This window comes from Nerophis lumbriciformis, linkage group LG23 (genome assembly GCF_033978685.3).
Source record: "Nerophis lumbriciformis linkage group LG23, RoL_Nlum_v2.1, whole genome shotgun sequence".
NCBI classification, from domain to species: Eukaryota; Metazoa; Chordata; class Actinopteri; order Syngnathiformes; family Syngnathidae; genus Nerophis; species Nerophis lumbriciformis.
This window is the reverse complement of record NC_084570.2, coordinates 10,404,631-10,432,500: the sequence shown is the minus strand read 5'-3', so window position 1 is coordinate 10,432,500 and position 27,870 is coordinate 10,404,631. Positions and strand designations below refer to the sequence as shown.

Here is a 27,870-nt window from a genome sequence, read left to right as displayed (position 1 = left end):
CAAGCACAGGAGCGTATCTAGTCAATACTACTATGATTACATCAATATTTTTTAGCATCACAAAATTGTATTTTTTTTAAATCTTATTTATATTATGTTTATAAACTCAGGAAATACGTCCTTGGACACATGAGGACTTCAATTATGACCAATGTATGATCCTGGAACGACTTGGTATCGGATCGATACCCAAATTTGTGGTATCATCCAAAACTAATTTAAAGCATCCAGACAACAGAAGAATAAGTGATTATTACATTTTAACAGAAGTTTAGAAAGAACAGCAAATGAACAAATGAACAAAGTAGATTAATAATTCATTTTCTACCACTTGTCTTTAATAATTTTGACAAAATAATAGAATGAGAAATGACACAATATGTTACTGCATACGTCAGCAGACTAATTAGGAGCCTTTGCTTGCTTACTTACTAATAAAAGACAAGTTGTCTTGTATGTTCACTATTTTATTTAAGGACAAACTTGCAATAAGAACGTATGTTTAATGTACCCTAAGATGTTTTTGTAAAAATAAAGCCAATAATGCAATTTTTTGTGGTCCCCCTTACTTAGAAAAGTACCGAAAAGTATCGAAATACATTTTGGTACCGGATGTTCGATAATATCGGGCTGCCGATATTATCGGCTGATAAATGCTTTAAAATGTAATATCGGAAATTATCGGTATCGGTTTCTAAAAGTGAAATGTATGACTTTTTAAAACGCCGCTGTGTACACGAACGTAGGGAGAGGTACAGAGTGCCAATAAACCTTGAAGGCATTTCCTTTGCGTGCGTGCCGTCCGAGTCACATAATATCTAACGGCTGTTCTCATCACTAATTAATGCAAGGCATACTTGGTCAACAGCCATACAGGTCACACTGAGGGTGGCCGTATAAACAACTTTAACACTGTTACAAATATGCGCCATACTGTGAACCCACACCGAACAAGAATGACAAACCCATTTCGGGAGAACATCCGCACCGTAACACAACATAAACACAACAGAACAAATACCCAGTATCCCTTGCAGTACTAACTCTTCCGGGACGCTACGATATACTGTAAACCCCCTTGCTACCACCAACCCCACCCACCCCAACCCCGCCTACCTCAACCTCCTCATGCTCTCTCAGGGAGAGCATGTCCCAAATTCCAAGCTGCTGTTTGGATAGATAGACAAGATAGTACTTTATTGATTCCTTCAGGAGAGTTCCCTCAGGAAAATTAAAATTCCAGCAGCAGTGTACAGAATTGAGATCGAATTTAAAAAGTAAAAAGTAAATAATGGGGGTATAAATGGAAACCGAATAGAAAATTATTACAATAAGAATAAAAATAAAAAGCAACAATGAGAATAAAAATATAACAGTAAAATAAGAATATAACAAGAGAAACGGCGTGGCGCAGTGGGAGAGTGGCCGTGCGCAACCCGAGGGTCCCTTGTTCAATCCCCACCTAGTACCAACCTCGTCATGTCCGTTGTGTCCTGAGCAAGACACTTCACCCTTGCTCCTGATGGCTGCTAGTTAGCGCCTTGCATGGCAGCTCCCGCCATCAGTGTGTGAATGTGTGTGTGAATGGGTAAATGTGGAAGTAGTGTCAAAGCGCTTTGAGTACCTTGAAGGTAGAAAAGCGCTATACAAGTACAACCCATTTATCATTTATAACTAGTAGTGACCATGTTATGAAAAAGTATTGCACTGTTATTGTTTTGAGGCATGTTAAAAAAAATAATGCACTCTGTGACTTCAATAATATTTATGGCAGTGCCATGTTGGCATTTGTTTTTTCCATAACTTGAGTTGATTTATTTTGGAAAACCTTGTTACATTGTTTAATGCATCCAGCGGGGCATCACAACAAAATTAGGCATAATAATGTGTTAATTCCACGACTGTATATATCGGTATCGGTTGATATCGGAATCGGTAATTAAGAGTTGGACAATATCGGAATATCGGATATCGGTAAAAAAGGCATTATCGGACATCTCTAGTATCGGTGCAACACTAAACTCAATGAATAATAATGAATTCAAGTTGATCAGCAACATTAACTCAGGAGCACAATATATACAACACTTCAACCTTCAAAACAAAAATAAATACAACAATTTGTGCTTTTTTTATAACTCAAAAAGGAAGTCAAGATTATTGGCTACAATGAGCATGTCTTGCAGTGTACAGCTTTTCAAAGCGGGGTTTAAAGCATGATATCGCGTGAAACTGATAAAGAATGTTCCCCGGAGTCACACCGCACTAAACCCCAAAAGGACCGCCCTACTATTTGAGAACATCTGTGTTCAAAACACTAATACAACTCTAATAAAACAACTAAGAAAGGCCATGTTGTCTTTGTCTCCCCTTTCTTCAGATAAACAGAGGCATTGTTTTCTCCCCCCGAGGAATGAAGTTCCTTACCTGGCTCAGTTTGGTTTAAAACAGCTCGTAATCGCCGTTCTGCAACAGTTAGGATGAACTCAAAGTCCATGGCCAACACCAACACACACCTACTGACTGCACCATCCTTTTAAAAGGCCTTCAAGCCCCTATTATGGCCTATCTCACACACACACACACACACACACACACACACACACACACACACACACACACACACACACACACACACACACACACACATTGATATGCAATGATGTCATGCAGGGTTGTCAACGTGCAAAAGGTGAACAAGCCCAAGCTGGAGTGTTACGGACCAAACAAACCAATCAGTCGCCCAATAGGCTATCCGATGCTTGGGAGGCATTTCAAGCATCGCCAATTAAACACTTAAGGCACAGCAAGTGTTGCCAAGCTTCTTATCAGCACATTGGTGAAAACACCTTCTTGTCTGGCCTTTGATGGCTCGCCGCTCTTTAAGTACACTTGGAAAACAACACTCAGCACTCTCTCCTGTTGTCGCGACAATGACATGTACACGAGTATGCACACTCTCTTGTAAATCGTAGCATTAACTACACTTCTTCCAGTGACAATTTCCAAAATAACTCAGTTTCTTCCATTTTCACACACTCAATGGTAAATAGGTTATAAGCAGGGGCGTCCATGATAACGTTGCTTGGATGGCAACATATGTTGCTCCAAAACCTGTATGTACCTTTCAGCATTAATGGTGCATTCACAGATGTGTAAGTTACCCGTGTCTTGGGCACTAATACACCCCCATACCATCACAGATGCTGGCTTTTGAACTTTGCGCCTATAACAATCCGGTTGGTTCTTTTCCTCTTTGTTCCGGAGGACACAACGTCCATAGTTTCCAAAAACTATTTGAAATATTGACTCGTCAGACCACAGAACACTTTTCTACTTTGCATCAATCCATCTTAGATGAGCTCGGGCCCAGCGAAGCCAACGCCGTTTCTGGGTGTTGTTGATAAACAGTTTTCGCCTTGCATAGGAGAGTTTTAACTTGCACTTACAGATGTAGCGACCAACTGTAGTTACTGACAGTGGGTCTCTGAAGTGTTCCTGAGCCCATGTGGTGATATCCTTTACACACTGATGTCGCTTGTTGATGCAGTATAGCCTGAGGGCTCGAAGGTCACAGGCTTAGCTGCTTACGTGCAGTGATTTCTCCAGATTCTCTGAACCCTTTGATGATATTACGGAGCATAGATGGTGAAATCCCTAAATTCCTTGCAATAGCTGGTTGAGAAAGGTTTTTCTTAAACTGTTCAACAATTTGCTCACGCATTTGTTGACAAAGTGGTGACCCTCGCCCCATCCTGTTTGTGAAAGACTGAGCATTTCATGGAATCTAATTTTATACCCAATCATGGCACCCACCTGTTCCCAATTTGCATGTTCACCTGTGGGATGTTCCAAATAAGTGTTTGATGAGCATTCCTCAACTTTATCAGTATTTATTGCCACCTTTCCCAACTTCTTTGTCACGTGTTGCTGGCATCAAATTCTAAAGTTAATGATTATTTGCAAAAAAAAAAAATGTTTATCAGTTTGAACATCAAATATGTTGTCTTTGTAGCATATTCAACTGAATATGGGTTGAAAAGGATTTGCAAATCATTGTATTCCGTTTATATTTACATCTAGCACAATTTCCCAACTCATATGGAAACGGGGTTTGTAGGTTATAAGCAGGGGCGTCCATGATAACGTTGCTTAGATGGCAACATGTTGCTCCAAAACCTGTATGTACCTTTCAGCATTAATGGTGCCTTCACAGATGTGTAAGTTACCCATGTCTAGGGCACTAATACACCCCCATACCATCACAGATGCTGGCTTTTCAACTTTGCGCCTTTAACAATCCAGATGGTTTTTTCCTCTTTGTTCCGGAGGACACAACGTCCATAGTTTCCAAAAACTATTTGAAATATTGACTTGTCAGACCACAAAACACTTTTCTACTTTGCATCAATCCATCTTAGATGAGCTCGGGCCCAGCGAAACCAACGCCGTTTCTGGGTGTTGTTGATAAACGGTTTTCGCTTTGCATAGGAGAGCTTTAACTTGCACTTACAGATGTAGCGACCAACTGTAGTTACTGACAGTGGGTCTCTGAAGTGTTCCTGAGCCCATGTGGTGATATCCTTTACACACTGATGTAGCTTGTTGATGCAGTACAGCCTGAGTAATCGAAGGTCACGGGCTTAGCTGCTTACGTGCAGTGATTTCTCCAGATTCTCTGAACCCTTTGATGATATTACGGAGCGTAGATGGTGAAATCCCTAAATTCCTTGCAATAGCTGGTTGAGAAAGGTTTTTCTTAAACTGTTCAACAATTTGCTCACACATTTGTTGACAAAGTGGTGACCCTCGCCCCATCCTGTTTGTGAAAGACTGAGCATTTCATGGAATCTAATTTTATACCCAATCATGGCACCCGCCTGTTCCCAATTTGCCTGTTCACCTGTGGGATGTTCCAAATAAGTGTTTGATGAGCATTCCTCAACTTTATCAGTATTTATTGCCACCTTTCCCAACTTCTTTGTCACGTGTTGCTGGCATCAAATTCTAAAGTTAATGATTATTTGCAAAAAAAAAATGTTTATCAGTTTGAACATCAAATATGTTGTCTTTGTAGCATATTCAATTGAATATGGGTTGAAAAGGATTTGCAAATCATTGTATTCCGTTTATATTTACATCTAGCACAATTTCCCAACTCATATGGAAACGGGGTTTGTAGGTTATAAGCAGGGGCGTCCATGATAACGTTGCTTGGATGGCAACATATGTTGCTCCAAAAGCTGTATGTACCTTTCAGCATTAATGGTGCCTTCACAGATGTGTAAGTTACCCATGTCTTGGGCACTAATACACCCCCATACCATCACAGATGCTGGCTTTTCAACTTTGCGCCTTTAACAATCCGGATGGTTCTTTTCCTCTTTGTTCCGGAGGACACAACGTCCATAGTTTCCAAAAACTATTTGAAATGTTGACTCGTCAGACCAGAGAACACTTTTCTACTTTGCATCAGTCCATCTTAGATGAGCTCGGGCCCAGCGAAGCCGGCAGCGTTTCTGTGTGTTGTTGATGAATGGTTTTCGCTTTCAATAGTAGTTTTAACTTGCAATTACTTGTAACTACAGTACTAAACTGTAGTTACTGACAGTGGTTTTCTGAAGTGTTCCTGAGCCCATGTGGTGATATCCTTTACACACTGATATCGCTTTTTGATGCAGTACCGCCTGAGGGATCGAAAGGTCCGCAATATCATCGCTTACGTGCAGTGATTTCTCCAGATTCTCTGAACCTTTTGATGATATTACGGACCGTAGATGGTGAAATCCCTGAATTCCTTGCAATAGCTCGTTAAAAAATGTTGTTCTTAAACTGTTCGACCATTTACTCACGCATTTGTTCACAAAGTGGTGACCCTCGCCCCATCCTTGTTTGTGAATGACTGAGCATTTCATGGAATATGCTTTTATACCCAATCATGGCACCCACCTGTTCCCAATTAGCCTGTTCACCTGTAGGATGTTACAAATAAGTGTTTGATGAGCATTCCTCAACTTTCTCAGTCCTTTGTCACGGCCAGGGCGCATTGGCCCTCATCTTTGCGTCCTGACAAGCCCACCGCGGGCCACGCCCACAGACGCTCTCTCTCCGCTGAGGGCGTGCCTCCTCGCGCCTGCAGACAATCTGCAATCTGCGCACCAGCCCGTGATGAGTGAGCTGCCTTCATAAGCCGGCACAACCTGCCATCCCGGGCCAGAATATAACCTTCTGTTCGCGTACAGTAAGCCACGTCCTGCTTGATGCAATCCAGCTCTCTCTGTGTTCGCCCCTCCGTGTTTTCAGTGTGTGTTTTCTTGTGTCGTCCCCGCAGTACCCTCCGTCGCCTTGAAAGTGAGCTGTGCGTCTCACTTTTCTCTGGATCTCCCTCAGGACTCTGACTGCCTCCCTCGATCTTTGACTTCCCCCGCTTTGGACTCGGACCTGTAGCCTTCTCTATCCCCTGGACTTCCTCGTCTCTCGTTCAACATTTACGGTAACACTCAACAGCTAATCTACACACATAGTCTTACACCATACACACTCTTGGATTTTGTCACACTCCATTTCCTTAGTTAGTATATTTAGTATTGTTTGATTATTATATATATATATATATATATGATCTATATATATATATAATAAATCTTAGAGCTACGTCGCCCCTTAGTGTCTGTGGCGTCATCTCCCCTTAGTCAAACATAACATCCTTTTTGCCACTTGTGCCAGCTTTTTTTAAACAAGTTGCAGGCATCAAATTCTAAATGAGCTAATATTTGCAAAAAATAACAATGTTTACCAGTTCGAAAGTTAAATATCTTGTGCTTTGCAGTCTATTCAATTGAATATAGGTTGAAAAGGATTTGCAAATCATTGTATTCTGTTTGTATTTACCATTTACACAATGTGCCAACTTCACAGGTTTTGGGGTTTGTCGATCTAATAAAATGATCCAATATAGAGTTTCCCATGGAAACATCTGTCTTAATACTTCTGTCAACAAAAATGTAGCATATAAATGCGTGCAAAAAACTAAACTCCAACTTTGAGATCGATAAAGTACACACGTAAATCTTAATGCTTTGATATCAGATGCTGGAATAAGATTGTTGTGCTGCTGTCTTTTATAAGTGGTTGATTTATATAGGCTAGTAACCTTACTAGCCTATATAAATCAACCACTTATAAATACAGATTAGTAGGCTAAATGAACCACTTCAACAACTTTAACTCTGTTACAAATATGCGCCACACTGTGAACCCACACCAAACAAGAATGACAAACACATTTCGGGAGAACATCCACACCGTAACACAACATAAACACAACGGAACAAATACCCAGAACCCCTTGCAGCACTAACTCTTCCGGGACGCTACAATATACACCCCCCGCTTCCCCCTACCCACAACCCCGCCCACCTCAACCTCCAGCATGTCCCAAATTCCAAGCTGCTGTTTTGAGGCATGTTAAAAAAAAGAATGCACTTTGTGACTTCAATAATAAATATGGCAGTGCCATGTTGGCATTTTTTTCCATAACTTGAGTTGATTTATTTTGGAAAACCTTGTACCATTGTTTAATGCATCCAGCGGGGCATCACAACAAAATTAGGCATAATAATGTGTTAATTCCACGACTGCATATATCGGTATCGGTTGATATTGGAATCGGTAATTAAGAGTTGGACAATATCGGATATCGGCAAAAAAGCCATTATCGGACATCTCGAGTAATAACTTGAAGTAAAGAAGATTAAATTAAAAAAAAGTACTAAAAGTGTTGTGTTTGTTGTTTTCTCCCTGCCTTCTCTATTGGTTTGTTAGTTTCTTTCCCCAGTCTTTTGTCCCCAACGAGGCACACCTGCTGCTAATCACTTCCCGGTAGCATTTAAGCGCGTCTCCACCAGCTGGTCCCTGCCGGTTATTGTTCCTGAACTCTGCTCTGACATGTGCTACCTTGATTCTGCTTCCCTGGTATGTTGCCTTTGCATATTCCTGTAATATTGACCTCGTTGTGTTTTTGTTTTCCTAGCCACCTTGTTTTGAGAGGACTAGTTTTGACACACTGTGTGCGTCCTGGCCTTTGCTCCGCCAACCTCTGAAAGAGACTACTTTTGTTATATTTCCCATGGTGTGCACTTTTGCCCCATCACCCTTAGTTACCATTTGGGACTTATTAAATATTTTCATTTTTTATCGCATACCTTGCCTCCATTCTCTGCATCCCGGGGTCCACCCTTGAACTCAATCCTAACAAAAAGCTTGCCTTTTTTATATTTGCATAGTATGTATATATTATTAATGTTGTAAATACAACTCTTTTTATATCTAGAAAGGGTGGTCCTAAAGAGGTAGGCATTTTTCTCAGGTCTCAGGAAGGGAACAAATACAAGAATGTGTGTGTTCGTGTGTTCGTGTGTGTGTGTGTGTGTGTGTGTGTGTGCGTGCTCGTGTGTGTGCTCAGTATGACGTACACAACAAGTACAGCACAGCAAAGTCATGCCGTTTTTCTGCAGAGTCAGACTCTTTGGACAATGAAGCCGCAAACTAATGAGCTCACTGACACGCACATGCATGCAGCTTCTCTGGATTGACCGTAGAGGACACGTCCCCCCGTGGCTGTCAGTGCTCTGTTAGCTCATCGCCAGCAAACTTTGGAAAGCTGAGGGAAACATTTGTGATCTAATCTGATATTTGTCAGCGTGCAAACCAAACTCGGAATGTACTTTATGTGCGAGAGGTTCTTGGGTTTCGAGAGTCGGAGCTGGCACGAAATTGTGAGCGTTTTAAATAAAATATGAAGCACGTCGCCTTGATGGCAACTCTCCAGAGGCGGCGAGCGAGTATGTGCGCATCTTCAACCATAGGCTATAAAAGGCCGATAGCCTCCGATCTAGGTCACACTACATACCGTATGACCCGTGACGCTGAGGTAAGGAAAATAATACTTCATGTAAATCAGGCTGAATGTCCCCCAGTGTCTGTCTGGACCACTGACCCATTCTCTACTTACACCCTCACAGGACCATTGAACATGCACTGACCCAATGCCAACCGCATAAAAGTGACGTAGGGAAACAACAACACCAAGAATGACACTAAGTGTTTATATACCTAATATACTGTATTTCCCCCCCACCCAAAAGTAAAAGGTAACAGTACATGCAAGAAATACATTTCTCAGTAATGACACTGCATTACTTAGTCAAAGGTATTCTCATTGAAATAATATGTAAAACAACAATGTTATTACTGTTATTTTTAAAGATGTCCGATAATATCAGACTGCCGATATTATCGCCCGATAAATGCTTTAAAATGTAATATCGGAAATTATCGGTATCATAATTATCGGTATCGGTTTCAAAAAGTAAAATGTATGGCTTTTTAAAACGCCGCTGTGTACACGGACATAGGGAGAAGTACAGAGCGCCAATAAACCTTAAAGGCCTACTATGTGCTTTATAAATAAAGTTGATTTGATTTGATTTGACTGAAATGCGATTTTCTTATTTAAACGGGGATAGCAGGTCCATTCTATGTGTCATACTTGATCATTTTGCGATATTGCCATATTTTTGCTGAAAGGATTTAGTAGAGAACATTGACGATAAAGTTCGCAACTTTTGGTCGCTGATAAAAAAAGCCTTGCCTGTACCGGAAGTAGCAGACGAGTAGCGTGACGTCACAGGTTGTGGAGCTCCTCACATCTGCACATTGTTTACAATCATGGCCACCAGCAGCGAGAGCGATTCGGACCGAGAAAGCGACGATTTCCCCATAAATTTGAGCGAGGATGAAAGATTCGTGGATGAGGAAAGTGAGAGTGAAGGACTAAAGGGCAGTGGGAGCGATTCAGATAGGGAAGATGCTGTGAGAGGCGGGTGGGACCTGATATTCAGCTGGGAATGACTAAAACAGTAAATAAACACAAGACATATATATACTCTATTAGCCACAACACAACCAGGCTTATATGTAATATGCCACAAATTAATCCCGCATAACAAACACCTCCCCCCTCCCGTCCATATAACCCGCCAATACAACTCAAACACCTGCACAACACACTCAATCCCACAGCCCAAAGTACCGTTCACCTCCCCAAAGTTCATACAGCACATATATTTCCCCAAAGTCCCCGAAGTTCCGTACGTGACATGCACATAGCGGCACGCACGTACAGGCAAACGATCAAATGTTTGGAAGCGTACTCACGGTACCGTGTCTGCGTATCCAACTCAAAGTCCTCCTGGTAAGAGTCTCTGTTGTCCCAGTTCTCCACAGGCCAATGGTAAAGTTTAACTGTCATCTTCCGGGAATGTAAACAATGAAACACCGGCCGTGTTTGTGTTGCTGAAGTCGGCCGCAATACGCCGCTTCCCACCTACAGCTTTCTTCTTTGCTGTCTCCATTGTTCATTGAACAAATTGCAAAAGATTCACCAACACAGATGTCCAGAATACTGTGGAATTTTGCGATGAAACAGACAACTTAATAGCTGGCAACCATGCTGTCTCAAAATGTCCTCTACAATCCGCGACGTCACGCGCTGACGTCATCATACCAAGACGTTTTCAGCAGGATATGTCGCGCAAAATTTAAAATTGCACTTTAGTAAACTAACCCGGCCGTATTGGCATGTGTTGCAATGTTAAGATTTCATCATTGATATATAAACTATCAGACTGCGTGGTCGGTAGTAGTGGGTTTCAGTAGGCCTTTAAAGGCACTGCTTCTGCATGCCGGCCCAGTCACATAATATCTACGACTTTTCACACACACAAGTGAATGCAAGGCATACTTGGTCAACAGCCATACAGGTCACACTGAGGGTGGCCGTATAAACAACTTTAACACTGTTACAAATATGCGCCACACTGTGAACCCACACCAAACACGAATGACAAACACATTTCGGGAGAACATCCGCACCGTAACACAACATAAACACAATAGAACAAATACTCAGAACCCCTTACAGCAGTAACTCTTCCGGGACGCTACAATATACACCCGCAGCTACCCCCTACCCTACTCACCTCAAACACCCCCCCCCCCCCCCCCCCCAACCCCACCCACCTCAACCTCCTCATGCTCTCTCAGGGAGAGCATGTTCCAAATTCCAAGCTGCTGTTTTGAGGCACGTTAAAAAAAATAATGCACTTTGTGACTTCAATAATAAATATGGCAGTGCCATGTTGGCATTTTTTTTCCATAACTTGAGTTGATTTATTTTGGAAAACCTTGTTACATTGTTTAATGCATCCAGCGGGGGCATCACAACAAAATTAGGCATAATGATGTGTTAATTCCACGACTGTAAATATCGGTATCGGTTGATATCGGTATCGGTAATTAAGAGTTGGACAATATCAGAATATCGGAAATCTGCAAAAAGGCCATTATCGGACATTTCTAGTTATTTTTTTGGTTTGACTCTTTAACACAGTGTTTCTTAACATAGCAAGACATGCTCGAGCCCCCCCCCCCCCCCCCCCCCAAAAAAAAGTGTTTCTCAGCTGTAGTCCGTATGGGCCGCAGCGGTACTCAGTTGAAATACACTTTTCCATCACTTGTGGCAGTAATTAAAATATTAAAACAAACAGAAGAAGTCTGGAGCCATACAAGTTTCCCAATCGCAAAAATTATGACTAAACTTAAGAAACATATTCATTATCAACTTAATTTCAGAAAAACATAATTGTATGTAAATGTATTTTTCATCAGTTACTTATAAGTCCCTTCTTATGCAGTACATTTGGTTAATACTTATATTTCTTCTAATCAGCCTGACCTTAGCCTAAGGTTTATGTGTTAAATAAATAATAATGTTTGTGATTAATCATTTGACAAGGTTGTAAACCGTAGGTAGGTTAGATATTGTGGAGAATGCATATATGTTTAAGAGTTCTTTCTTTATTCATAGTCATGTTTAAATCATCTAGTGTTTTTCCATTTGTGCTCTTTCTATTTTTTTAGGAATATGTCCGCAAGTAAACTGTGTGTGTTACCTTGAAGGCTTGCAATGTAGGAGTTGGAGTACTCCCTTATATGGTATCTGTAGTAGAACAATGAGCCTGTATTCCTTTCTGGAGAGGGTGGGGACTGTTTGCGCATTCAAGAAGTTGTCTCTTCCTGTTTGAATGTTAGACCATCCCGAGATGACGGTATGACTGTATTGATGTGGGCTGGTCTCCTGAAGCTTCAGTAAAACATGATAATATTACTATTCTGTCTTGATGGTCCTTCTTACTCTGCATATATGTCATCTGAAAGAATTTGGGATTGACCAGTGACTTTAATTCCCTGAGAGGTAGACTGGTCAGACGCAACAATACCCATCCATCCATCCATTTTCAACTGCTTGCCCCGGTCGCAGGGGGTGCTGGAGCCTATCTCAGCTGCATTCGGGCAGAAGGCGGAGTACACCCTGGACAAGTCGCCACCTCATCACAGGGCCAACACAGATAGACAGACAACATTCACACACTAGGGCCAATTTAGTGTTGCCAATCAACCTATCCCCAGGTGCATGTCTTTGCAGGTGGGACGAAGCCGGAGTACCCAGAGGGAACTTACGCAGTCACGGGGAGAACATGCAAACTCCTACACAGAATGATCCCGAGCCCGGGATTGAACTCAGGACCTTCGTATAGGTTAGATATGATTATTGAAAAAAGTTTACTAATTAAATGGTAATATTCGAGTGGTCCCAGGTCCCTGATGTAGTGGAAAAGTTGGGCCCCGAGGTCAAAAAGGTTAAGAACACGTGCTCTAACTTTTTGCGATCATGAGGAAGTTAACGGTAACAATACGAACACGTGTGGACATAAAAAGACCCATTTTTAAACAAACGACCCATTGTTGACCATGGATGTCAACAATACAACTTGTTTAATTAAAATACCGATATTGGAGTCTTGAGTATTGTCCGATACCGATATTGAACCGATACGTTGTCAGGATGAATCATACATCATTTTAGAAAAGGGAAAAAAAGATAAAGAACAATGATGGGTATTAAAACTACTAACCCATTTATTATTAACTGCCTGAAATAGACCTATGCTGTCTTTAAATTGAAGTGAAGTTGTAATTGGGGTTTTTTAGTGACACCTAGTGGCCACAATAATTCAGTTAAACTCATGACGAGTACTGTAAGTTGAAGGATGTGGACACGTTTGTTACTGTATACTTTCTAATATGCCTCTGTATGTAACTATAACAATTTCATACTTCTTTATATTGACAAATGTGCTGTTTTAGAGTGCAATATTGTTCATGTAAGGACATTTCTTACAAATGTTTAACTTGTATGCTTGTAGCATTTATTAGTTTATACTAAAGATGTCCGATAATGGCTTTTTTGCCGATATCCGATATTCCAATATTGTTCAACTCTTAATTACCGATTCTGATATTAACCGATGCCGATATACACAGTCGCGGAATTAACACATTATTATGCCTAATTTTGTTGTGATGACCCGCTGGATGCATTAACCAATGAAACAAGGTTTGGGAAAAAATGCCAACATGGCACTGCCATATTTATTATTGAAGTCACAAAGTGCATTCTTTTTTTTAACATGCCTCAAAACAGCAGCTTGGAATTTGGGACATGCTCTCCCTGAGAGAGCATGAAGAGGTTGAGGTGGGCGGGGGTTGAGGTGTGGGGGTGTATATTGTAGCGTCCCGGAAGAGTTAGTGCTGCAAGGGGTTCTGGGTATTTGTTCTGTTGTGTTTATGTTGTGTTACGGTGCGGATGTTCTCCCGAAATGTGTTTGTGATTCTTGTTTGGTGTGGGTTCACAGTGTGGCACATATTTGTAACAGTGTTAAAGTTGTTTATACGGCCACCCTCAGTGTGACCTGTATTTTTGCGGAATCCTGTAGGAACAGAACAACTGTCATGTTGGCCTAACGCTTTTGCACAGTACTATATGTGTATTAGTAGCATTGTATTAGTTTATACTAGAGAAGTCCGATAATGGCTTTTTTGCCGATATTCGATATTGTCCAACTCTTAATTACCGATTCTGATATCAACCGATATCGATATATACAGTCGTGGAATTAACACATTATTATGCCTAAATTTGTTGTGATGCCCCGCTGGATGCATTAAACAATGTAACAAGGTTTTCCAAAATAAATCAATTCAAGTTATGGAAAAAACAAATGCCAACATGGCACTGCCATATTTATTATTGAAGTCACAAAATGCATTATTTTTTTTAACATGCCTCAAAACAGCAGCTTGGAATTTGGGTCATGCTCTCTGAGAGAGCATGACGAGGTTGAGGTGGGGGGGGGGGGGGGGTGTAGCGGGGGGTGTATATTGTAGCGTCCCGGAAGAGTTAGTGCTGCAAGGGGTTCTGGGTATTTGTTCTGTTGTGTTACGGTGCGGATGTTCTCCCGAAATGTGTTTGTCATTCTTGTTTGGTGTGGGTTCACAGCGTGGCGCATATTTGTAACTGTGTTAAAGTTGTTTATACGGCCACCCTCAATGTGACCTGTATGGCTGTTGACCAAGTATGACTTGCATTCACTTGTGTGTGTGAAAAGCCGTAGATCTTATGTGACTGGGCCGGCACACAAAGGCAGTGCCTTTAAGGTTTTTTGGCGCTCTGTACTTCTCCCTACGTCCGTGTACACAGCGGCGTTTTAAAAAGTCATACATTTTACTTTTTGAAACCGATAATTTCCGATATTACATTTTAAAGCATTTATCGGCCGATAATATTGGCAGTCCGATATTATCGGACATCTCTATTTTTGATTACACAGTTGACGGGTGTGTTTGAGCGCCATTAACAGACAAATTAAATTGCCGAAAAATTACGCTGATTGGCCAAAGCGTGCGAGGAACTCGCCGACTTTACACGAAGATGTGAGGCCACGCAGTTTGGTAGGATTTTTGTGGGATCCTGTAGGAACAGAACAACTGTCATGGTGGCCTAACGCTTGTGCACAGTACTATATGTGTATTAGTAGCATTTATTAGTTTAGACCAGAGGTCGGCAACCTTTACCAGGGGTTTGGTGGGAGCAGGGGTGTATAATGTAGCCCGGAAGAGTCAGGGCTGCATGGGATTCTGGGTATTTGTTCTGTTGTGTTTATGTTGTGTTAAGGTGCAGATGTTCTACCGAAATGTGTTTGTCATTCTTGTTTGGTTTTGGTTCAAAGTGTGGCGCATTATTAGTAAGAATGTTAAAGTTATTTTATATTGCCACCGTCAGTGTAACCTGTGTGGCTGTTGAGCAAGTATGCCTTGCTGTCACTTACGTGTGCAAGTAGGAAAATGCAAACAACAAAAGGCTGGGCTGGGCTGGTACGCTGTTGTACAGATTGTAGAGGGTGCTGTACCATCATGGCATGCCCTTATTATTATTGTTAGGGTGAAAATAGAAGAATATTAATCCCGGTGTTTTCTGCGAGAGGCGCTGAAATCCGGAAATCTCCTGGGAAAATTGGGAGGGTCGGCAAGTATGCAGCTGAGCCGCATCAGAGTGATCACGGATCCGCGGGTTGCCGACCCGTGGTTTAGACACTTCATGCTGACACAAACAGATGGACGTATTGTAGACACAAAACTGGAGTTTTGCCATCCCACTGCACCCTTCACACAATACAAGTAGTGCAGGCCATCAAACGCTGAGTAAGCAATATTACGGTATGACAAAAAAACACCCGTCAGTTCAAGTGGTCGTCTGCGATGCTGTTTGTCGAGTCTGCCAAAGCACCGCCGCTAGTGCTTTGTAATCACTAAAACACCGGCAAACTGTACATTTAGCATATAGGGGTCAGGCAAGGAGAAGACGCAGCTGGGATGTCTCCAAAAATGAACGTGGATCTCCTAAAATGTGACATTCTCTTTTTTTGAAGCGGCGGAAAAGACAAAGCACCACTGAACGGATGCAGGACACACTTAAAGAAACTGGAGCTTGCCGTGACGATGTTTGGGACCAACCTGGGCTCGTACGACTAAACTGCACATGGCCAACGCTCAGATGTCAATATGTCAATAGTGTGAAACACTGTGAATCTCTGACCTCCAGCCACAGTGAGTCTGATGGGAAACGGCAAACAAAAAACAAATGTTTTTACTATCTCGCAACACTGCCTCTTGCAAATACTGTTAAAAAACATGTTTATTTTCCTTTTACATTATGCATTTGTGGGATGAACATGTGCTGTGCGGTTTTCAACTTCCAGTACGCCCTGGAGGTGGCGATAAGGTGCCTATATAGCAATTAATTTCAATCCTTATTAGATATCGAGATTAGGGCTGTACCGTATCGGACGAGTGTCGATTGATGCATTTTAATGCAGTCACAGAGGATGATCCCTTCTGACTGATTCCCAGGCTGACAAGCAGCTAATTATGAGTCTCCATACAAACAGCGTGGAGCCACTCTCCTAAATTCATAATTAGAGATGTCCGATAATATCAGACATCGGCCGATAAATGCTTTAAAATGTAATATCGGAAATTATCGGTATCGGTTTCGAAAAGTAAAATGTATGACTTTTTAAAAACGCCGCTGTACGGAGTGGTACACGGACGTAGGGAGAAATACAGAGAAGTTGCGTCTCCCAGTTTTCCCGTGAGACTCCCGAATTTCAGTGCCCCTCCCGAAAATCTCTCGGGGCAACCATTCTCTCGAATTTCTCCCGATTTCCACCCAGACAACAATATTGGGGACATGCCTTAAAGGCACTGCCTTTCCATGCCGGCCCAATCACATAATATCTACGGCTTTTCACACACAAAAGTGAATGCAAATCATACTTGGTCAACAGTCATACAGGTCACACTGAGGGTGGCCGTATAAACAACTTTAACACTGTTACAAATATGCGCCACACTGTGAACCCACACCAAACAAGAATGACAAACACATTTCGGGAGAACATCCGCACCGTAACACAACATAAACACAACGGAACAAATACCCAGAACCCCTTGCAGCACTAACTCTTCCGGGACGCTACAATATACACCCCCCGCTATCCCCTAACCCCAAACCCCGCCCACCTCAACCTCCTCATGCTCTCTCAGGGAGAGCATGTCCCAAATTCCAAGCTGCTGTTTTGAGGCATGTTAAAAGAAAATAATGCACTTTGTGACTTCAATAATAAATATGGCAGTGCCATGTTGGCATTTCTTTCCATAACTTGAGTTGATTTATTTTGGAAAACCTTGTTACATTGTTTAATGCATCCAGCGGGGCATCACAACAAAATTAGGTATAATAATGTGTTAATTCCACGACTGTATATATCGATATCGGTTGGTATCGGAATCGGTAATTAAGAGTTGGACAATATCGGAATATCGGATATCGGCAAAAAAGCCATTAACGGACATCTCTAATCATAACAATTACCTAAGTTGGGTTGCCGACCGTCCCTTAAAAAACTGAATTGTCCTGTATTTAGTAACATAAGTACACGTCCCTTTTCAACCTGTAAAGTGTGAGAATTAGATATTTTTAAGTGTTCTTTCTTAATCCATAGTAGGGTTGTACGGTATACCGGAATTAGTATAGTACCGCAATACTAATGAATCATATTCGGTACTATACCGCCTCTGAAAAGTACCGGTCCGCCCCCCGTCGTCGTCACGTCGTGTCATTGCTGGTTTACGAGCAGAGGAGCATGTTCGGCAGCGCACAATCACGGAGTACTTACAAGCAGACACAGTGTGTAGACAGAAAAGGGAGAACGGACACATTTTGGCTTAAAAACTAACGATAAAGGTGAAGTTATAACACTGAAACGCCCTTAGGAAGAGGTGATTTAAGACATGGCTAGCTAGCTAGCAGCTAAAGTCCAGCCCCAGTCTGCAGTGTTTTAGCTACTTCTAAATCACTAATCCTCGCCTCCATGGCGACAAATAAAGTACGTTTCTTACAAGTATCATCCCTGCAGGACGAGGAATAGCTAAACATGCTATCTACACCTAAAATCCACTGTAATTATACCAAGTACAGGAGCGGATCTAGTCGATACTACTATGATTACGTCGATATTTTTTGTCATCACAACATCTCCTTTCGTTTTTTTATTTATTTATATTATGCTTATAAACTCAGGAAATATGTCCCTGAACACATGAGGACTTTGAATATGACCAATGTATGATCCTGTAACGACTTGGTATCGGATTGACACCCAAATTTGTGGCATCATCCAAAACTAATGTAAAGCATCCAAACAACAGAAAAATAAATTAATATTACATTTTAACAGAAGTGTAGATAGAACATTTTAAAGAGAAAGTAAGTAGATATTAATAGTAAATGAACAAGTAGATTAATAATTAATTTTCTCCCACTTGTCCTTAATAATTTTGACAAAGTAATAGAATGGAAAATGACACAATATGTTACTGCATACATCAGCAGACTAATTAGGAGCCTTTGTTTGTTTACCGTATTTTTCGGAGTATAAGTCGCATCGGCCGAAAATGCATAATAAAGAAGGAAAAAAACATATATAAGTCGCACTGGAGTATAAGTCGCATTTTTTGGGGAGATGTATTTGATAAAACCCAACACCAAGAATAGTCATTTGAAAGGCAATTTAAAATAAATAAAGAATAGTGAACAACAGGCTGAATAAGTGTACGTTATATGAGGCATAAATAACCAACTGGTATGTTAACGTAACATATTATGGTAAGAGTCATTCAAATAACTATAACATATAGAACATGCTATACGTTTACCAAACAATCTGTCACTCCTAATCGCTAAATCCCATGAAATCTTATACGTCTAGTCTCTTACGTGAATGAGCTAAATAATATTATTTGATATTTTACCGTAATGTGTTAATAATTTCACACATAAGTCGCTCCAGAGTATAAGTCACACCCCCGACCAAACTATGAAAAAAACTGCGATTTATTGTCCGAAAAATACAGTATTTACTACTAAAAGACTTATGTTCAATATTTTATTTAAGAACAAACTTGCAATAAGAAACATGTGTTTAATGTACCCTAAGATTTTTTGTTAAAATAAAGCCATTTTTTGTTGTCTCCTTTATTTAGAAAAGTATCGAAAAGTACCGATACAATTTTAGTACCGGTACCAAAATATTGGTATCGGGACAACACTAATTCGTAGTCATGTTTGAAGAACCTAATATTTTCCCACTTTTGCGTCTTTATCTTATGTCCGCTAGTAAACTCTTTGTTTCACCTTGAAGGCGCTGTACTGTCTGCCAGGAGTGTAACATGCTCCTTTTCTGTGGAGAAGAACTTATCTGTTTGGAACAACAGCTGTATTTCTTTCTGGGCAGGAGGGGCTGTTTTCGCTCTACATAAGATGACTCTTTTTGTTTGAATTTAATTAAAGATCTCTTCTTGCTGCTGCTATTGTCGCATTGTATGGGCTGGTCTCCTAAAGCTTTAGTACAACTTGGCCAAGTACTATTCTATCTTGGTGGTGCTTCTTACTCAACATATATGTCATTCAAAAGAACTTGGAATTGACCAGTGTGTTTTATTCAACAAAAGGGACGCACTTTGTCCCGTATTACCGTAAAAATTAAAACAGTTTTTGATATGTATGTCAAAGGCATTATTGCAAGGCAAGGCGCTTCTATATTCACATTTAACGGTAAAGCCCTTACCTGCTCCGGGACCAATGAGCTGACAGCCCCCTCACACATGACCATTTCCACATAGAATTGGGCTCATCCCATTGGTTGAGGCACTGGCGTGTGTGATGAAAATACCAGAAGAAAACAAACAAGAACACAAAAGCGTGGCTGACAGGGATGACGCCGAGACCGATGCTGCGTATGCGAGTAACAAAGCATTCTCCTCCGAGGAACACAATGAAAGGCTGCAGCAATACAAATTTGATTGGAGGAAAAGGAAAATATGTGGCTGGAAAAGGTGAGCAATTATGTCTACAAAGCACACTGTGTGGTTTGCCGCCGCATTTTTGTATTACCCATGATGGTGGATTGTGTGATGTTAAACGCCATGCTGCTGCTAGTAGTGGTCATAAAAAATATCAGACGACAAAACCAGTGGCCTCCTTGACCGGTTTGTTGTCCACCGGGCAACACCAACAACCAACCAGGAGTCAAACAGAATATTATTTGTTTAAGAGTTATATTTACTTCATTTTGATATAGTTAAATTGTGCATTAAACCTAAGTTGTTGAGCAATTTGTTTCCCATGTAGCATATGGCTATTACTCCAAAACATGCATTTATTTAAATCAAGTTTGAGTCAAATAGTATCTTCTAGGGGTGTAACGGTACGTGTATTTGTATTGAACCGTTTCGGGACGGGGGTTCCGATTCGGTTCGGAGGTGTACCGAACGAGTTTCCACACGGACATATTAAGTAGCGTAACGCACGTTGTGTAAACAATGCACACCGAGGCACAACACACGGCATGCTAGCAGCTAACGGGCTACGATAGACTGACCATATGTCCTCTTTTCACCGGACATGTCCTCTTTTGCGGAGCTGTCAGGGCGGAGTTTCTTAAATGCCTCAAATGTCCGGCATTTTGAGTTAGGGTTGCGTGTATTTTCAATGTACATTCAGGGTTAAGAAGGGGTTAAAAACAAAACAAATTGTGCGGGCAGCAGCATTCGTGAGGGAGGGGCAGAGACAGAGAGAGTGAGAGAGTTATGATAAACGCGCATGCGTTGTCAGGCTCTGCTTTTTATCCATAGATTTATCAGATTTAATTTTTTATTATCTATAGCACGGTGTCAAAAGTGTGCCCCGGAGGCCATTTGCGGCCCACAGCTAATGTTTTAAAGGCCCACGGCACATTCTAAAAATACTATTAAAATAAACAAAAACTAAACAAAAGTTAAATAACAAAGCTTAAAGGTTAAATGTAATTTAGAAAAAGTTGAAATGTTGACTAATAAAACAAAGCTGTTTTTTTTTCTTTCAAACTGTCATTGCTCAAAACATAAAATTGAATCAAAATCAATGTTATTATGAATTATTGACCTATCCAAGGTTCCCATTACTTCACATCAAATATTCCACTAAGAAAAATATTTTTGGTGGAAGATTTTGCAAATTTGGTAAATAAATAACCCCGAAATGTATATTTTGTTGTTTTCTTACTGTACCGAAAATGAACCGAACCGTGACCTCTAAACAGAGGTACGCACCGAACCGAAATTTTTGTGTACCGTTACACCCCTAGTATCTTCACACAAAAAAAGGCCAAACCAATCACCACACTGATCAGGGTGAAGACGATAAGTTTGACCGGTGTTTTGAGAAAATGTTCTACCTGTAAAAATGTGCTACCAAACATCCACACTAAAGGTTTTCTCGAACAAAATAACCATAGCAATTACGGTAAAAAAGTTTGCTGTATTGTGGATATTTTCAACATTATTTTTCATGCCAATAAACAAACCAAAATATAAACGGTATAAACCTTGATTAACCTAAAATGCATGGCTGGTTATATGTCTCTACCAGTGGTTCTCAAACTGAATTGTAGTTGACAATGTTTATAGTACAAATACTAACCTTTACATAACTTGTAAGGTATTATTAAATTACCTCCTAATATCTACAGTACGTATAAACGTACTCGAACTACATTTTTGTAGGTTATGTGTTTTCTAAACAAACCTAGACTCCCTTAGCCAAATCTTATTCTGCTTGTAATACAGTAAACCCTCGTATGACGCTGTCAATTGCTTCCGGGTCTGCCGGGGTAAATTAATTTCCGTGAAGTAGAAATTTTTCATAAAATCTATTATTTTCATAACTAGAGCCTAAAAAAAACTGTTTACTTACGATTTTAACTGGTTGTGACGGAGCTCTTAACTTAAAACACTTGAATGTCAAGTCAACGTCCCCCATTGAAATGAATTGAAATCAATTTATTCGATGCTTGGTGCCCCCAAAACAGCACAATTTTAACATGAAAAACTAACTTTTACATAATAAATATTGTATAAAACAATACAATAAGATGTATTACTAACAACTACATTAGTTTTATGAAGTGTTTACAGTAGGAATTACTTAAACACATAAGCAGATCCTTGCTTTGACATTTGAACCTTGCTAGCAAACGTAGAACAACATAGGGTCCAACTTTGTCATTTACATAACTGAGGTGTTCCTCAAGGCACCGCTTTAGGTCCTCTTCTTTCTGGCAGTTACGCATTTTTTTCCGAAGGTAATTTCTGCAATGCGGAGAATGCATATATGTTTAAGAGTTATTTCTTTATTCATAGTCATGTTTAAATCAGCTAGTGTTTTTCCATTTGTACTCTTACTATTTTTTGGAGTTGGAGTACTCCCTTTATATCTTATCTGTATTAGAACAATGAGGCTGTATTCCTTTCTGGACAGGGTGGGGGCTTTCTTCGTATTCAAGAAGTTGTCTCTTCCGTTTGAATGTTAGACCAATCCGAGATGTCGATATGAAAGGGCGATTGGGCTGGTCTCCTAAAGCTTTAGTAAAACTTGATAATATTCCTATTATGTCTTGATGGTCCTTTTTACTCTGCATATACTGTATGTCATCTGAAAGAACTTGGGATTGACCAGTGACTTTAATTCCCTGAGAGGGAATACTGGTCAGACGCAACAGCAACCAAAGTGCTGATACAAAGTGGAAAAGTGTTCTGTGGTCTGACGAGTACACATTTCAAATTGTTTTTGGTAACTGTGGACGTCGTGTCCTCCGGACCAAAGAGGAAAAGAACCATCCGGATTGTTATAGGCGCAAAGTTGAAAAGCCAGCATCTGTGATGGTATGGGGGTGTATTAGTGCCCAAGACATGGGTAACTTACACATCTGTGAAGGCGCCATTAATGCTGAAAGGTACATGCAGGTTTTGGAGCAACATATGTTGCCATCCAAGCAACGTTACCATGGGCGCCCCTGCTTATTTCAGCAAGACAATGCCAAGCCACGTGTTACATCAATGTGGCTTCATAGTAAAAGAGTGGGGGTACTAGACTGGCCTGCTTGTAGTCCAGACCTGTCTCCCATTGAAAATGTGTGGCGCATTATGAAGTCTAAAATACCACAACGGAGACTCCCGGACTGTTGAACAACTTAAGCTGTACATCAAGCAAGAATGAGAAAGAATTCCACCTGAGAAGCTTAAAAAATGTGTCGCCTCAGTCCCCAAACGTTTACTGAGTGTAGTTAAAAGGAAAGGCCATGTAACACAGTAGTGAACATGCCCTTTCCCAACTACTTTGGCACGTATTGCAGCCATGAAATTCTAAGTTAATTATTATTTGAAAAAAAAAAAAAAAAAAAGTTTATGAGTTTGAACATCAAATATCTTGTCTTTGTGGTGCATTCAATTGAATATGGGTTGAAAAGGATTTGCAAATCATTGTATTCCGTTTATATTTACATCTAACACAATTTCCCAACTTATATGGAAACAGGGTTTGTATTCGTGGTCCTAAAAATAGATATACCGGCCCCCAGACACATTTTTTTCTCTAAATGTGGCCCCAGAGTCAAAATAATTGCCCAGGCCTGGTCTATAGTCCATAGTGGATTGTTGTAATGTTTATGAAGTTACTAGTTGATTGCGTCAAGTCAGCACCCTGACAGGCACTGCTGAGCAAAGCATTGTTTGTGCAGAGTCCTAACACACACCAGCGCACTTTTTTGCTCTTCTTTCCCACAGCGGGAGTGGAAACAAGGCCATGTGCCGCTTAATCACGCAGGTTAGTGGAGCCTGAACTGGCCTCATGCTGCATAAAGACTTCATTTTCCGCAGCATCTCTGCGTGCACACACACACACTTTTTTTTTTTTTTTTTTTTTTTTTGCCACGCACTGACTGTATATGTGCACTACACCACCCTCCCCTTCCCTCTCATGTGCACTTGCTGCACAACTGCAGAGAAAACAGCAGCACAGTCACGGCAAAAAAAAAAAAAAAAAAAAAAAAAAAAAAAAGTCACGGCAAAACTCACCAGTTGGGTTCTTGGGTTTCTTCAGGCTCTTGCCACAAAGACACTGCAGCATATGCGATCCTTTGCTGAAAATGTTGCTCCAGATAAACCGCATGGATTTGGCCGAGACGGGGGAGAAGGTGGTGGTGGTGGTGGTGGTGGTGGTGGTGGTGGTGGGGGACGAGAGGCGCACCGGATGCGGCAGCCTAAAATTCACCCACCGCATGGGGGTCGGTCCGCCCCCCTGTTTGCATGCCAACGGAACCGGCCAGCAGTCGGGCTCAGTTCGACGGTGCTTGCCTCCCCCGATCTGCACCATAGAAAGGAAGAGGAGAAGCAAGTCGCCCGGTTTCTCGCCCGGTTCCCTCGCCCGCACGTCCGCCTTGACGTCGTCCCCGCGCGGCGGGAAAAGCGCGGCGCTTCTCTCCGGAGGCCGGCGGTCCTCAGCAGGTGAGGAGGAGGAGGAGGAGGAGGGGGAGTAGGAGGAGGTTCTGCCGCGCTCCTGCCGCGGCGTCAAGAGCCCCCGACGAGTGCTCCTCTTCGAATGACGTCGACGTCGTAAGCCGCGCGGCGCGGGGGAAGGAGCGGCAGCGGCGGCGGCGGCGGCAGCGGCGGACAGGCATGCGGCGGCGCTAGCGTGGAGTCGGCGGTGCGCGGCAGCTGTCGGCTTCTGCACAAAAAACCATTGCATATTAGTGAAGGAGGGATGGCAGGGCTCCGCGCGTCCGTCCGTCCGTCCGGGAGTGGGAGGGGGAGGAAGGGTGGGAGGGTTTGCGGGTGTCCGTCAGCAAGTCGCTGGCATCTTTGCATAAAGCGGTAAGTAAGTGTTTGGTAAAGCTCCTTTTTAACGACACGCGAGATGCAGAATCCTCACCGGAAAGAATCGCTGCAATACCGGTTTTTTCCCCCCCTCCAAAGTCCTTATGAATATTTCATCCGTCTTTTCGGCCTAAATAATCCGAAACAGCTCCCGGGCGCAAATGTTTATTGCCTCCCGCGCTTTTTTTCCCGCCTATACGCGGGAGATGTGGCGGCGGGAGGGGGGGAGGGAAAGTGGACGGAGAATCGCGGACTGCTGCTGTCCAGACAACCGACCGCCGGCTGGGCGCGAAGAGGTGCAACGAGTCACTTTAAACAACCTGCTGGTGGTGGAGGGGGGGGGGGGGGGGGGGGGGGGGGGAATACTGCGAGCGACCGGCACACGGCTTCCGCTTGGCACCTTCAAAATAAAAGCGCAATATGACAATTTTTTTTTTCCAAAGCGTGGGCGCTCAAACTTTTTTTTTACTGATTGATTGATTGATTGAGACTTTTATTAGTAGGTTGCACAGTGAAGTACATATTCCGTACAATCGACCACTAAATGGTAACACCCGAATAAGTTTTTCAACTTGTTTAAAGCATACTTGCCAACCCTCCCGGATTTTCCGGGAGACTCCCGAAATTCAGCGCCTCTCCCAAAAACCTCCCGGGACAAATTTTCTCCCGAAAATCTCCAGAAATTCAGGCGGAGCTGGAAGCCACGCCCCCTCCAGCTCCATGCGGACCTGAGTGACGTCAGGTGCGCAACACCACGTAAATCGTTGGCCAACCAAAAAGTAACCCCAGTATGCTATAGCCAACATTCACCAGGAGATGGCAACAGACAAACATAGATAACTCTATTACATTATTCCCCTTTTAGAAATGTATAGAAGTTACTCAAAATAAATAAACAACCCAACCAAAAAATGCAGCAGCTCAATTAAAAAACTGTACTTAAGCCACATTCTTTTCTTTTTTTTTAGTACTGAACTCTTAACCCTTATTTGTAAAAAAATAACATGCTTACTATACAAACAGTATTTGTACACCTTTAACACAGATTTTTATACTGTCTTCAGAGATTCAGTTTTTTTGGTGGTACTCGAAACCTTTCTGGGTACCTGCGAAAGGGTGTTCAGCATGGTTAGAAAAATAGTGACAGAGAATAGAACAAGGATGGACAATTCAACCCTTAACTCAACAATGAGTAGACGAGTGTTATGTGTGTGTATATGTGTAAATAAATGAACACTGAAATTCAAGTATTTCTTTTATATATATATATATATATATATATATATATATATATATATATATATATATATATATATATATATATATATATACAGCTAGAATACACTGAAAGTCAAATATTTCTTATATATATATATATATATATATATATATATATATATATATATATATATATATATATGTATGAAATACTTGACTTGGTGAATTCTAGCTGTAAATATACTCCTCCCCTCTTAGCCCCGCCCCCACCACGCCCCCGCCCCACCCCGACCACGCCCCCCACCCCCTGAAATCGGAGGTCTCAAGGTTGGCAAGTATGGTTTAAAGGGGAACATTATCACCAGACCTATGTAAGCGTCAATATATACCTTGATGTTGCAGAAAAAAGACCATATATTTTTTTAACCGAATTCCGAACTCTAAATGGGTGAATTATGGCGAATTAAACGCCTTTCTATTATTCGCTCTCGGGAAGCAATCCACCATTTTCTCACTTTCGTTGGTGTGTTGTCAGAGGGTGTAACAACACGAACAGGGACGGATTCAAGTTGCACCAGTGGCCCAAATATGCGAAAGTGGCAAGAAATTGGATGAAATTTGTTCAAAATACGAGGGTGTGGGGAAAGCCGACGAAATGGTCAGTCGTTTGTTCCGCACACTTTACCGACGAAAGCTATGCTACGACAGAGATGGCAAGAATGTGTGGATATCCTGCGACACTCAAAGCAGATGCATTTCCAACGATAAAGTCAAAGAAATCTGCCGCCAGACCCCCATTGAATCTGCCGGAGTGTGTGAGCAATTCAGGGACAAAGGACCTCGGTAGCACGGCAAGCAATGGCGGCAGTTTGTTCCCGCAGACGAGCGAGCTAAACCCCCTGGATGTCTTGGCTCACACCGTCCCTTATGTCACCGAAGATGATCAAGAGAAGAATATCGACCCTAGCTTCCCTGGCCTGCTGACATCAACTCCAAAACTGGACAGATCAGCTTTCAGGAAAAGAGAGCGGATGAGGGTATGTCTACAGAATATATTAATTGATGAAAACTTTAAATTAAATTTAAATTATTATACATAAACTGTGTTTACCAATAATTTAGCTTAAAAACATGTATTTTTTTCAATCATTCGGGTAGTCTTGTGTAATGCAGTATTTTGTGTCTATTTAGGTATGGTTAACCTGAGTGCTGAAATCGTGGAAAAATATATGTTCTTAGCGCGCCTGAAATTGGCTGTCTACACTCTCAAAATGCATGTTGTTGCCAAATGTATTTCATATGCTATAAACCTAGTTCATAGTTGTTAGTTTCCTTTAATGCCAAACAAACACATACCAATCGTTGGTTAGAAGGCGATCGCCAAATTCGTCCTCGCTTTCTGCCGTGTCGCTGGCTGTCGTGTCGTTTTCGTCTGTTTCGCTTGCATACGGTTCAAACTGATATGGCTCAATAGCTTCAGTTTCTTCTTCAATTTCATTTTCGCTACCTGCCTCCACACTACAACCATCCGTTTCAATACATCCGTAATCTGTTGAATCGCTTAAGCCGCTGAAATCCGAGTCGGAATCCGAGCTAATGTCGCTATAGCTTGCTGTTCTACCCGCCATGTTTGTTTGTGTTGGCATCACTATGTGACGTCACAGGAAAATGGACGGGTGTATATAACGATGGTTAAAATCAGGCACTTTGAAGCTTTTCTTAGGGATATTGCGTGATGGGTAAAATTTTGAAAACAACTTCGAAAAATAAAATAAGCCACTGGGAACTGATTTTTAATGGTTTCAACCCTTCTGAAATTGTGATAATGTTCCCCTTTAAGTCGGGGTCCACTTAAATTGATTCATGATACTATCATATATA

At 41.5% G+C, this 27,870-nt stretch overlaps 1 protein-coding gene across 1 annotated transcript in view; it reads right to left on the bottom strand.

Annotated features, from left to right (window-relative positions):
* The window catches only part of LOC133622412 (fibroblast growth factor 14-like), a 178,775-nt gene extending 154,664 nt beyond the window's left edge, over positions 1–24,111 (bottom strand). The window contains exon 1 of the mRNA XM_061985143.2: positions 23,974–24,111. Coding sequence (XP_061841127.1) covers positions 23,974–24,067 — 94 coding nt within the window. The 5' untranslated portion in view covers positions 24,068–24,111. The remainder of the gene's footprint in view (positions 1–23,973) is intronic.
* Between the last annotated feature and the right edge of the window lie 3,759 nt (positions 24,112–27,870).